Raw genomic sequence first — 13,304 nt, 5'->3', positions numbered from 1 at the left:
GCCTCGAAAAACCAAAAAAAAAAAAAAAAAAAAAGAAAACAGATCCTTGCTCAAGAGCATCCTGGGGACAGTGGGGATTGGGGGGGCCCTCCCCCGCAGTGGGGATGGAGGCGGGGCATACACCTATCCTCCCTTTCCTGTCTTTCCTGCTGCTTCGGCCTCTTCAGTTAACACTTCAGTCACTGGTGATGGATGAATCCCTTACAAGTCTGCCCTGCTAACCTCGCTGCTGCCTGGTGCCCCCAGGACAGAGAAATAGTGACAAAAGAAGGTCCCCCAGTCTGCCCCTGTCTCTCCTGGGTGCTGGCAGGCTTGGCTTGGCCCTCCAATCTCCATACACTCTGTGCCTTTCCACTTTCAAGATTCCAGACAAATCCACAAGCCTTTTCAAAAACGACTTCAGCCTACGGCAGTTTAAGGCTTCTTATAGCAGCAAGATGCTACCTTACTTTAAAAACTGAAAGAACCTCGAAATTAACTGGCCCAAGGTCACACAGCTAGGGAACCGAGGGCTCAAACCCAGGGCTCCTGGCAAGCTGGTGTTTTTCTCCGAGGTTGCCCTTGCTTCTGAGCGTCGAGTCTGGGCACAGGGTCCCTGAGCAGGAGAGAGGAGAGGGGCCAGCTAGGAGCACAGGCTGTCAGGGAGGGGCCTGGACGGGCCAGAGGGGCACCGGTGGCCGGCTGGGGCGGGCCGGGGCGGGGCGGAGGCGACCGGCGGTGGCGAGCTCCATCACAGTCGGCTGGTGAGCCCCGAGAGCGGGAGGCGCGCCTTTGCGCAGCCCGGGACACAGCCCCGCCGCGGGGCGCGGGCCGGGCGCGGGGGCGGGCGGCATTCAGGCCGCGCTACCCGTACTGGTCCCGCCGCGCCCGGCTCCGGTGCCCGCCGAGCTCGCAGCCAGCGTGCCAGCTCACGGGGGCTGGCTCTGGGAAGAGCACCGCGCGGGAGACGGTCGCGGGCTCTAGGCGTGGGTGCAGCGCCCCTTCCCCGGTGAGTGGCGGCCGAGGGCTGGCGACGAGCAGGGGGGCGCCAACTTCGTAGGCAACTTAAGGGGCTCCAGCGCCGCGCGGGCAAGGACGGTGGAGACAGACGCGGAACACCCGAGACAGTATGGCCAGCTCGGGCGTCAGAGGTCTGGGGGGGGCGGGAGGGGATCGCGACCCTTGGGAGCAGGACTGTTGGTGTGGACCTGGGCGCAGAGGAGGAGAGGGGAGACAGGCTAGGGAGACAGACTGGCCGCGGGCGCGAGGGAAGGACGCGGGAGGAGAGCCCAAGGCGATTGTCCCTAGGGTGGTGGAGCCTCCTTCCCTTCGCCTGAAGCGATGGCCAGGCCAAGCTGGGCACAGTCCCCGGACGCGGGAGTCTGGATTGCCGGGTCCAACTGTTGCAGATAGAAGCCTGCAAGGAACCCGGCAGAGGCCAAGAACCAGGGCCGAGGCTAGGTTTGACCAGAGCGCGGGGAGCTGGAAAGGACAGAGAGCTCTCGGAGAGCTGTAGCAGTTGGCGAGCTGGTCCCTGCTGGGTACCTGCTGCGCGCATCTGCCTACTACCGACCCATTAGGGTGAGTCTCCCCAAGCCCTCTGCTTCCCACTTTCTTTCCCTTTCCCGGTAGCTCCTAACACTCCATTCCCTGACCTCTGACAATCAGTGGGCTTCTGGGGTGACAGGATTTCCCCAAACGCTGACCCCACCACCACGTCTTGGTTCCCCTCGGCTCTGAGGGCTCCAAAAGAGAGTGGGAGGAAGAGGCTACGGTAGAGCCTGCGCTCCGGTGCCCTGGGCCCCGGAAGCACCCTTTGGCAGCTGTGGTCTCCTGGGGCTGCAACCAGGATCCCCGACGGCTGAGAGGAGACGCCTGAGCCTCTGGCAACCGAAGGCGAAGGCGTTTTGTGCTTGGACTAGGCGAGCAGGGGGAGCTACGACTATCCAAGACGAAGGCACCTAGCAGGCGGCAAATCTCCCAAGGGCTGATTTGGCGACTCTTCAAAGGTCCTGCTGGGCGACAGGCAGAACTTCCCGCTGGGTCGGACACTGACCCCATTTGCTGATTGTGTTTGCCAGCCCTCCCTTCCCAATGAGACATCTGGTATAGCATCCTCAGTCTTCAGATGGTGGCCCAGTCCTGGCCCCATAAGCAACCCCCACCCCCACCCCTGGCCACAAGAAAATTTGGCGAATATGCCATGCTACTGGCTCTTTTGAACAAGTCCAGTGTCTGCCTCTGAGCTAGTTTCTAAACTTGTTAAGAATAAAAAACGTGAAAGAGACAGGTCGGCAAGAAACCGGCCGCCTGGGGGTCCACTCTGGAAGGCCACCTGGATTGGGTCCTGACCCACTGACCCGCCTGCCAGGCTAACTCGACCATCCCCTGCCCAAGGGCTTGAGATCCAGACCTAACTTGGGGCAGTGGTCTGAAGGCCTAGAGCTGGGGCTAGGGTTGTGGGGAAGAGTTCAGGGGGCAGTGGCCAGGTTGGGGGCGCAGAGTGCGTGGTGCTCGATTTGGCCGCCAGGAGGCGTGGCGCGGGTCCCCGCGCCCGGAGTCACCGCCACTGCCGCCGCATCGCGAGTGTCCTTGAGCGGCGAGTGATGGTGGCTCTTCGGTGCTCGCGCCCCCTCCTCCCGCAGGGGCAGCCAGATGCCACGTTCCCTATGAATTATTTATCGCCGGCCTAAAAATACCCCGAACTTCACAGCCCCAGAGTAAGATTCCTATAAGAGGAGGGGGCGGGGCGACCCTGGGGGCTGAGGGGAGGATCAGCCGGGAGAGGGCAGGAGTATTGGAAAAGGCACAACTCCCGAGTCCCCACCAATGTGGACGACAGAGGGACTATGTCTTTCCAGATGCCTGGGGTGTTAGCGGGGTAGAGAAGGAAGAGACAAGGGTTAGAGGTGGGTCGTCACGGCGAGGGTCCCTCACTCGCAAGAGTCATCAGCCTAGCTGGATGATACAAGCTTTGGTACCAGAGCTTCTGGGCTTTGGGAGTGGGGGCGCCATTAGTGTTCCAGGTTAGTGAGTGTGTATGTGTATGCATGGCCTTGTCAAGGAGCCTGCGTGTGACTGGGGGGTTGGTGGAAGCAGAAGAAAAGGTCCCTGAACATGTGAGGTTGATAGATAGAACCTTTTAAGGGGTGCAGAATGTCCGAAACACTAGTCACTGCCAACCTCTCCCCTGTATTTGGGGACCAGGTGTTCAGCAAACAGTCTTTTAAAGACCCTTTGGGAGAGAGTGTCTTCAGAGATACACAAAAGCCCAGTCATGGTGGGGGGCCTGAGGAGGACCGGCTCCCAGCTCCACACCCTGCAAGGAAAGAGTAATGGGACCCTAACCCTGTTCCCCCCCTCCCCGCCCCGGGGTCCACCACTGATGAATCAAGATTAGGGGCAGAAGCCTACAGAAGAGGGGACTCAGATTGTTAGGGGCAAAGGGAGGAGATAAAGACAGCTTACCACCAGATTAGCAGGGGTGAGTATCCAAGAAGAAGACGTGGGATTGGGTTCGCTTGTTGGACATTGGTAGTTCATTTGTGGGCACCAGAGAGTTCTCTCACTTGACCCTTGTCACAGGGTCCAGGGGGAAGTTGTGGCAGTTAGGAGGCAGGAAGCAGATGGGAAGGAGAGGTTGGGGGCCAGGGACATGGGATGGGAAGTATGCCATCTTATGAGGAGATGCCCTGTCACATGGCTTTGTAAGCTCAGGGACCTGCTGACTTTCAACCTGCCTCAACTTTCCCCTCTCTCCAGCCTGTACATAGGAGGGCATTTTCACAGAGGAGGGAATATGCCGAGGACCAGCCTCCCATCAGAGCTGGGAGAGAACCTGGGCCCTTCCCCCAGACTCTCATTGTCTGGAGGAAGTAAAATAGGACACTCATGTGTGACTTTAAAATTTCAGGTAACAATGACATTAATAAAAGAGAAAAGACCCAGGTGTGATGCTCACACATCTTTAATCTCAGTGCTTGGGATGCAGAGGCAGCCAGGTCTCTGTGAGTTCTGGTCTGCGTAGTGAGTTCCAGGCCAGCAAAGGCTACATATACTGAAACCCTGCCTCAAAATAAATAACTGAGTAAATAAAATAAATAAATAAAATGGAAAAAGAAACAGATAAATTTCAAATAGTATAGTCTCTATTTGTTCATTGGTTTTCTTTTGTTTTTTTGTTGTTGTTGTTTTGAGACAGAGTTTCTCTGTTGTGGCCCTGGCTGCCCTGAAATTCTCACTCCATAAACCAAGCTGGTCTCAAACTCAGAGACCCTCCTGCCTCTGCCTCCCGAGTGCTGGGAATTAAAGACGTGCACTTCCATGCCTGGCTTACTAGTATAGTTTAATTCAACACATCCCCAAAATACTATTTTAACATATAGTGAATTTAAAAATATCAATGAAAAGAGTTGGGAAGCAGGCTCAGTGGATAAAAAGTTTTCCAAGTAAATGCTGAGGGCCAGAGTCTGGATCCCCAGAGTTCGTGTGAGTGCTAGATGGGCACTGGATTCCGCTCTTCTGGGTTCAAAGGAAAGACTCTGCCTTGATGAATGAGGTGGGGCATCGACTTCTGATGGCTTAGGACTCTACCTGCACACACACACACACACACACACATACAAACACACACACAGATTAATCAGGTAGGCTACACACTTACACACTTTGCACACCATCTCCGATATCCAGCGTGCCTGTGTTGACCACGTACCCCACTTTAGTGACAAGCACACTGGATGCGCACACAGGCCTTCAAAGGAGCAGTGAGCATGACCGTGCCTGTCACTGTCATGCTTGGAGATTGTACAGTCCACGCCGCATGGTGTGACTTGGGATCTCATCCAAGACCCAATTATGCCTCCAAGCTGCCATTCACAGACACGGGGAGCTCTCACAGGTTTTAGTAAATCTATGGCTTTCCTTCCCCGGCCGCCGATCCCTCCTTAGTCTGAACTTCTACCAACTTCTGACACTTGAGCTCAAAGCCCTGACCTGTTCAATCTCATCTCACCTGTCAGTGATAACACTGTCAGCTCTGATCAGCTCCTTGCGCCTCTGTGAACAAGTGCTAGATCCTTAGCTAGGAGCAGGCGTCCAGGGAGGGGAGTAGGGATGCCAGGGTCTGATGGAAAGAAAAGTAAGGTTAGAGAGAGGAGGTGGGCGGAGCTTAGGATAGTCTGCTGGTTCTTTAGCTTCTACTCTGAGATCCAGGGGAGCAGGGACCACTTCTGTCTACCTCGTGTTACATCTTACCATCCGGCAACTCATTCCAGAGGAAGGTGATCTGTACACATGCGTGCCGAGTCACACTTCGTAACTGGAAAGTTACCTTTTGTGATCGCCTTCAGAGCTGTCTTTTCAGCCTAGAGAAGAGGTTTCCATTCACGCACACTCCCTGAGAACCCCTTAGAGAGAACTGGAGAGTCCGGAGGGAAGCCTCTGTGGCATGTCCCATGAGAAATTAGGCTTGGAGCAAAAGGGAGAGATGTCGCAGTCTGCAGAGCAGAGGAAAGAAAGGTCTGGAAGAAGCCAGGGCTATTCTGTGAGTTTTCAGGCTCCAGCTCTGGAAGGTACCAAGTGCATCCTGGGTAGCCTGCTTGGGTCTAATTTGCATCTCTGTGGCAAAGGTGTGCAAATTTCCTGCCAGGGGGCTGGAGTGGCAGGTCCTCTCAGACCCTTCTTCAACACCCTGGTTAGTTTTGTTGGGGGTGGAGCCTCATCTGTCCGCAGGTGCAAAAGGTCATGTTTCTCTCACCTGCTTGGCTCTTGGTCTTGATCCAGAATGAATCTGTGTAGCAGACACGCTCTGCCCCTTTGGTTAGGTGTAAAAAAGATTCTACACACCAGCAATGGGACGGGAGATAGTGGATATAAATTGTATAGCTCAGGGCTTTGGGTGTCCTGAACCCAAGCGAGTCGTCCTTGGCCACCCTGCTTTAGAGGGCTGTCCTAAATGAGCTGGCTGAGGGGAAAGAGACAAAGACATACAAGCTCTGGAGGAGAGGATCCACCGGGCAGAGCCACACAGCAGAGAGCCAGGGGCTGTCCGTGGGGAGCAGTAGTCATTCTGATGAGGGATAGATGCAAGATTCAGTTCGGTTGTAGCGTGGACTGAGCTGTGGGCGTGCTAAGGGGCTGCCTTTATTCATCTGGCAAAGAGGCTGTCACCTACAAGGTAAAATTTGCTAATGGCAGTGAATAGCTGGATCTCTTGTTTTGGAAGTTCAGAAAGGCAAAGCGACTTCTCAAATCACCCAGCTGAGGCTGGAGAGATGCTCAGGCATTGCAGAGATCCATTCCCAGTACCCACGTCGGCAGCTCACAACTCCCTGTAACTATAGCTCCAGGGGGTCTGACTCCACAGCTACCCACACACGTATGCACAGACCCCTGTACACACACACATACATCTTCACATAATTTTGAAATAAATCTTTTTTATTTGTTTTAGAGATCACACAGCTAGTAAGTGGCACACCTGACTTGAACTCAGCTCCGTGCCCTCAGCTCAGTGCTCCCAAACAACACACTGACATTTCAGTGTCTTTGTTAGGGTAGAACCCAGATAACTGGGTTTGGGGACCGTGGCCTTTCTAGCCCTTCATAGATAAGGGTGACAAACCTTGTCCTGGCTTCTGTTCTTCCCAGTTCTTGCATCTCCAAGGTGCCCTGGGGGATGCTCTGCTCAGCTAACCTGTTTTCTTTTTCTGTGTCTGTCTGTTTCTGTCTGCCTCTGCCTCTCCTGTGTAGGAAGGTTCTCTCTTCTCTGTACTCTGGCTGTCTGTGTGTTCTCTGGCCCTTACCTTCTGTTTGTCCATCTACCTCTCTCTGTGCCTGCTCTGATTCCTCTGCAGGACCCTCCAGTGGACATGGGTGGAGCCCTGGGGCCCGCCCTGCTTCTCACTTCACTCCTTGGTGCTTGGGCAGGGCTGGGCGCAGGGCAGGGAGAACAGGCCGTGACCGTGGCGGTGGTGTTTGGCAGCTCTGGGCCACTGCAGGGCCAGGCCCGGACTCGTCTCACCCCCCAGAACTTCCTGGACTTGCCTCTGGAGATCCAGCCACTCACCGTCGGGGTCAACAATACCAACCCCAGCAGCATCCTCACCCAAATCTGTGGGCTCCTGGGTGCCGCCCGAGTCCACGGCATCGTCTTTGAGGACAACGTGGACACTGAGGCCGTGGCCCAGCTGCTGGATTTCGTCTCCTCTCAGACCCACGTGCCCATCCTCAGCATCAGTGGAGGTTCCGCTGTGGTCCTCACTCCCAAGGTGCCTGTCTATAATTCTCATCTCTTCCTCCATGAGCCCAGGACCTGGCAGGGTGCAGGGCTGAGTTTGAATTATGGAGTAGTTTAGGTCTTTGGGAGCTGGAGCTGGCTGGGACTGAGGATGTGACCAGGGAAGGCAAAGATACTGTGGGGAGGATGTTCCCTGGTTCCTCAGTATCAGTGTGTGTCTAGATGATGTGGGCAGATGTTCTTCCAGCAGTGCTGGCAAAGTTACCTCCTCTGCTTCTCCAGCTCTCAATGGTCAGGCCTCAGACCCTTTGGACACTAGGATTCATCTACAGGGGATGGCACTACAGAGCTATGTCTCTGCTCCATCTCTGCTCCGGGCATGAGGAAGACAGACACTCTTGGTCTCCTGAGGAGAAAGTTCCCAACACAGATTCATTTGTAATTCCAACTGACAGGCATTTTGAAGGAAAGACGGATGCCCCCCAGGGAAGGAGTCTTGCAGGGCCTGTTTGGATAGGGTGTTGGCCAGATATGATGTTTAAAAATTATTTTATTTATTTACATCCTAGTCATTGCTCTCCCAAGCTCTGTCTCCCTCCCACAGTTCCTTATCCCATTCCTCTTCCCCCTTGCCTTTGAGAGGGTGCTCCCTGCCCACCAGGCCCCAACCCTTCCCTGGGGCCTCAAGTCTCTTGAGGATTAAACACATCTTCTCCTACTGGGGCCAGACTAGGCAGACCTCTGCTATATATGTGCCAGGAGCCTCAGACTGGCCATGTATGCTCCTGGTTGGTGGCTCAGTCTCTGGGAGCTCCCTGAGTTAGTTGGGACTGCTGCTCTTCCTATGGGGTCACTCTCCAGATAGGATTTTTAAAACAAATGCTATCTACTCTGAGACCCAAGGCTAAGGGGGAGTTGGGAAGGGTAACAGGGATCTGCTGGGGGGTTTTGATGACGGAGAGAAGACTGGAGAGGGGTTGGGTCTCATTGCTCAGGATTAGCTTTGTTCTAAGTAAGGGCAGTCATGGGAGGAGGGATGGGAGATCACTGGTTTGATTCACTTCTATTTCACTGCCACTCCATCATAGAGAAATTTGAGACTACACAGGGAAAGCATAAAGGCTCACTACCTATCTCCTATTCACCTTGGTTCACCCCCCCAACCCCGCCCCCACACTCACCTCTGCCCATTTCTGCCTCTGCTGTGGTAAACTGAAGCAAATGTTCAGACAGCTTATTATCCCACCCATAAATATTTCAGTGTGTACCTCCAGCAGACGAGAAAGCTTAAAAAGATAAAACCACCATACATTATCACGTCTAAAATAAATAACAAAAATTCCTCGGCCTCCTCAAATATCCAGCCAGGGCCCACATCTCCCCACCACCTCATAAATGTCATACATGTTTATTTTTAAGTCTGGTTTTGCTTGGAACAGGAGCCAAATGAGGTTCACGCATGGTGGCCAGTGGCTATGGCTTTAAAGTCTCCAACTTTGCACTTTCTCTGAGATAGGGTGTCAGTCTACAGCCTGGGCTACAGTCTGGAACTTGGTGTGTAGGCCAGGTTGGTCTTGAACTTGTGGAGACCCTCTGGTTTCTGCTCTCCAAATGTTGCGGTTACAGGCATGTGCCACCGCACCTTGCTTCTCTGGTTCTCTTTTAATTGAAATGTGTCTACTGAAGAAATGGGGTTTGGAGCCTATAGTTTCCCTTTTTAAAAATAAGATTGGGATGACAGTGAGGAGGTATCTTGGGAGCAGCTGTAGTGGCCCCAAGAGACCTTAGGAGGAGGAATCTGCTCACCAAAGCTGGCACTGCCAGGACTTTGGGGTGGTAGAGGTGGTGTGAAAGAGGAACTTTCTCACTCCGGAGGCTCTTGGCAGGTGGTGCTTTCCTATTATCTCCGTGCCGGACCTCTGCTTCCAGGACTTTTTATTTTTCTGCTTCCAGGACTTTGTTTTTCATAGTGCTAGCAGAGAGCGCCGTAATTCCAAGATTCAGATTCAGTTGGTCTGGTCCACGCTTCTCAAATTCGCAGGTTCAGGGGAAGAGGTTGTTCATAGGCAGATTGCAGGAGTCACCCCGAAATTCTAATGGATGCTGTAGGTGTTGGGGTGCGGCCCGGACTTCTGCGTTTCTAATAAGTTCACTGATCTTTCGGGTCCTGTAGTCCAGCAGGGTCAGGTTGGGTTGGGAGCCCGGATCTTAGTTTGTAAAATTCTCCAGGTGACCCCAATTGGCTACAGGGCAGGGGGCCCCCGGGACACTGAAGGACCTCCTGCTCTAAGGGTTCGGGAGCAGGGGAATGTGGTGGGGGTAGGGGAGCAGGACGCCCCTGCTGAGGCTCCGCCCCCCGCTCCGCCCCCAGGAGCCAGGCTCCGCCTTTCTACAGCTGGGCGTGTCCCTGGAGCAGCAGCTGCAGGTGCTGTTCAAGGTGCTGGAGGAATACGACTGGAGCGCGTTCGCTGTCATCACCAGCCTGCACCCGGGCCACGCGCTCTTCCTCGAGGGCGTGCGCGCCGTCGCCGACGCCAGCTACCTGAGCTGGCGGCTGCTGGACGTGCTCACGCTGGAGCTGGGCCCCGGTGGGCCGCGAGCGCGCACTCAGCGCTTACTGCGCCAGGTCGACGCGCCGGTGCTGGTGGCCTACTGCTCCCGTGAAGAGGCGGAGGTGCTCTTCGCGGAGGCTGCACAGGCTGGCTTGGTGGGACCCGGTCACGTGTGGTTGGTACCTAACCTGGCGCTGGGAAGCACCGACGCTCCCCCTAAAGCCTTCCCGGTGGGCCTCATCAGTGTGGTCACCGAGAGTTGGCGCCTTAGCCTACGCCAGAAAGTCCGCGACGGTGTGGCCATTCTGGCCCTCGGTGCCCACAGCTACCGACGCCAGTACGGTACCCTGCCAGCCCCGGCTGGAGACTGCCGAAGCCACCCAGGACCCGTCAGCCCTGCCAGGGAGGCCTTCTACAGGTGAGCGCCTACCCAGTCATGTGGGCCACTTTAGGGGACTTGAATGGCAATGAGATTGGGCTCCCAGGTCTCATCTCTGTCTAGTATATAGTATCTCATCACTAGTATATATGTCTGGGGTCAAGTTACTTCAGGACTCTGGGTCTTAAACTCCTTATCTAAAGAAACAGCGGATTTTAGGGTATGCAAAGGCCTGTGAGGTCAACACAGGGAGACTTTTAAAATAATCACCACACAAATGATGGTGGTGCTATGGGGTGTCCTAGTCAGAGCCACATCCTGGGGTCTTGGGACACCCTGGCATCTCTCTGCCTCCCCTCCCCAGGCATCTGCTGAATGTCACCTGGGAGGGCCGAGACTTCTCTTTTAGCCCTGGTGGGTACCTGGTCCAGCCCACCATGGTTGTGATCGCTCTCAACCGGCATCGCCTCTGGGAGATGGTGAGAAGTGGGTGAGCCCAGGGCCCTCTGTCCTCTGTTCCCTAGTGTCTGTCTGTCTGTCCTCGGTTTCCTAGTGTCTCCCCGAAGCCATTTCAGCCGAAACATCCTTCACTGGGAAACCTTTGAGCCCCCCCTCCTCCCCTGCTCCCACAATACCCTGCTTTCTTTGCACTACTGAACTTAAGCATTTCTGTCACATAGTCCTGGCCCTAGAGGAGTGAGTAACCCACGTCTGTGCCAGCCAGCTGGACATGTAAATAAGCAGAAATCTGTGCTTGAGTACAGGTGTAAGCAGAACAGGGTGGGGTGGGGGTGGGGGCCGGGTTACCCATGCCTGTAATCCTAGTACTCAGGGACAGAGGCAGGAGGATTGCTTCAAGTCTGAGTCCAGCTTGATCTATTTGATTTACATAGGAAGTTATAGGACAACGAGGCACAAGGCAAGAACCTGTTTTGCCCCCTAATAGAACAAAACAAACAAAACAAAACACAACCCCAACAGTGAGTAGAGAAAAAGACAAGAACTTGTTTGCTTTCTAAGGAGGAAACTAGGGAAGGCGTTACTAAAGACTGGATGTCCCGTTGGACTTTCGAGGACTGAATAGGAGCCTGGTAGAAAGAGGTGCTAATCTGGTGCAGTCTAAAGGCTGTTAAATGATGTGGTCGGTGTTTAGGGGGTATGAAAATACGGGAAAATGCTGGACATGGATGTTAGAGGAAGATGTGCTGAAGTCATGCCGGGGTGGGGGGACATAAGGGGGCAGGCTGCGAGCACTTCGAGATAGTCTGAGCTTCAGGAAGGTGTTTTGGGCCAGTAGCAATGTGGTGACAGCCTTGGAAATCACAGGGCCCAGGGCCTGGAGGAGGATGTGGGGAGCCTGCCCTTGTGTCTGGGTTCAGTCCTTGGCCTATATTTCTGTCCTCCAAATGCCTTTGTCCCAAGACCCCCTAATCTGTCTGCCCTGGGTATCTTTAGGGTTCTTGGCCTCAGCAGATGGTCCCCAGAAGCCCTGTCTAGAGCGTAGTGGGTGGACAGCCGTACTGCAGGTTCTGGCTGAGGCTGGCTATCCTCTGCAGGTGGGACGATGGGATCATGGTGTCCTGTACATGAAATATCCAGTGTGGCCTCGCTACAGTACTTCTCTACAGCCTGTGGTGGACAGCCGGCACCTGACAGTGGCCACACTGGAAGAAAGGCCCTTTGTCATTGTGGAGAGCCCTGACCCTGGCACAGGGGGCTGTGTTCCCAACACTGTGCCCTGCCGTAGACAGAGCAACCACACCTTCAGGTCTGGTGTGAGCTGGGTGCTGTCATGGGGCGGGAGCATTGGTTGGCTGCTGTGCATGTGTCTCATGCTTGGGTGTGTGTGTGTGTGTGTGTGTGTGTGTGTGTGTGTGTGGAGGTTCATATGCCAGGCTGGGAGGAGCAGGTGGGGCTGAGGACTTTGAAGGGCTCTGACTCCTGGTGGTGGCTGCAGCAGCGGGGATATAACCCCCTACACCAAGCTCTGTTGTAAGGGCTTCTGCATCGACATCCTCAAGAAGCTGGCCAAGGTGGTCAAGTTCTCCTACGACTTGTACCTGGTGACCAACGGCAAGCACGGCAAGAGGGTTCGTGGTGTGTGGAATGGTATGATCGGGGAGGTAGGTTCACTCTGGGTTCGACCACAGATTCAACCGGGGCCACCCTGCCTGCTGCCAGATCTCCTGCTTCCCTTAGCCATGTGGTCATGCAAGTGGGCTGTCAGCTTCGCAGTGATGAGGCCCCGCAGTGATGAGGCCCCGGGAACTGTGCTCCGAGGACCCAGGGAGGGAGTAACTGATTCCACTGATGGTTGCTGATGTACTTCTTGGGTGGGGATTAGGGAGGATGTGAAAGTCCGTGGGGGGACCCCTTGGATGCTCTCCTGCCTCCTAGGTATACTACAAGCGGGCAGACATGGCCATCGGCTCCCTCACCATCAATGAGGAGCGCTCGGAGATTATAGACTTCTCTGTGCCTTTTGTGGAGACCGGCATCAGTGTGATGGTGGCAAGGAGCAATGGCACCGTCTCCCCCTCGGCTTTTCTGGGTGAGGTTTGTGTGGCCAGCGGAGCCACTGGGAAGGATGTGAGGGCAGATAGGTAGGCTGGCTATTGACTGTGCTGGAGGTTACACCACGGACCAAGGATGAAGGGTGTGAGGAGTATGAGAGAGGTGCTCATGGTTTTCTTACTTCATTAGGAACCCTGCACTTTGTGGGGTCAGCCCCATGGGTCAGCCCCCCAAGCCAGGGTCAGGGGTAGGAGTGTACAACTATGTTCCTTTCCTTTCCAGAGTGACCGGTGGGAGGTCAGGTGGGGCTTGCCGTGTGAAATGGTTCAGAGAGCTGGCGGTGGGGATAGGTGGGATGCTGGGAAGGGGCTGAGAGCTAGCTAGGCCAGTGTGAGACCCCCCCCCCCAGTCTGCTCCTCTTTTCCTAGGTGGCTTTAAGAAAGATACAGAGCCAAGAGTGGTATCATAGGCCTTTCATTCCAGCATGCGGGAGGCAGAGGCAGGAAGATCTGCTTGAGTTTAAGACCAGCTGGGTTTGCACAGTGATAGTGTGTTCCAGGCCAGCACGCACGTACACACACACACACATACACACACACATACACACACACACACACACACACACACACATACACACACA

At 54.8% G+C, this 13,304-nt stretch overlaps 1 protein-coding gene across 2 annotated transcripts in view; it reads left to right on the top strand.

The window, feature by feature from the left end:
- The first annotated feature begins 760 nt into the window (after positions 1-760).
- Positions 761-13,304, top strand: part of Grin2c (glutamate ionotropic receptor NMDA type subunit 2C) — an 18,172-nt gene continuing 5,628 nt past the window's right edge. The window contains exons 1-8 of one of the 2 annotated variants that reach the window (XM_029484170.1): positions 761-988; positions 1,389-1,560; positions 6,837-7,250; positions 9,591-10,189; positions 10,515-10,629; positions 11,707-11,918; positions 12,108-12,273; positions 12,548-12,701. In XM_029484170.1, the coding sequence (XP_029340030.1) occupies positions 6,852-7,250; positions 9,591-10,189; positions 10,515-10,629; positions 11,707-11,918; positions 12,108-12,273; positions 12,548-12,701 (1,645 nt within the window). In that variant the 5' untranslated portion in view covers positions 761-988; positions 1,389-1,560; positions 6,837-6,851. Of the gene's footprint in view, positions 989-1,287; positions 1,561-6,836; positions 7,251-9,590; positions 10,190-10,514; positions 10,630-11,706; positions 11,919-12,107; positions 12,274-12,547; positions 12,702-13,304 lie in introns of both variants that reach the window. The other variant, XM_029484171.1, reaches the window with a different exon arrangement.

Source organism: Mus caroli, chromosome 11, assembly GCF_900094665.2.
Source record: "Mus caroli chromosome 11, CAROLI_EIJ_v1.1, whole genome shotgun sequence".
Lineage (NCBI taxonomy): Eukaryota > Metazoa > Chordata > Mammalia > Rodentia > Muridae > Mus > Mus caroli.
Note: the sequence above shows the minus strand (reverse complement) of the source record. Positions and strands in the feature narration are given on the sequence as shown.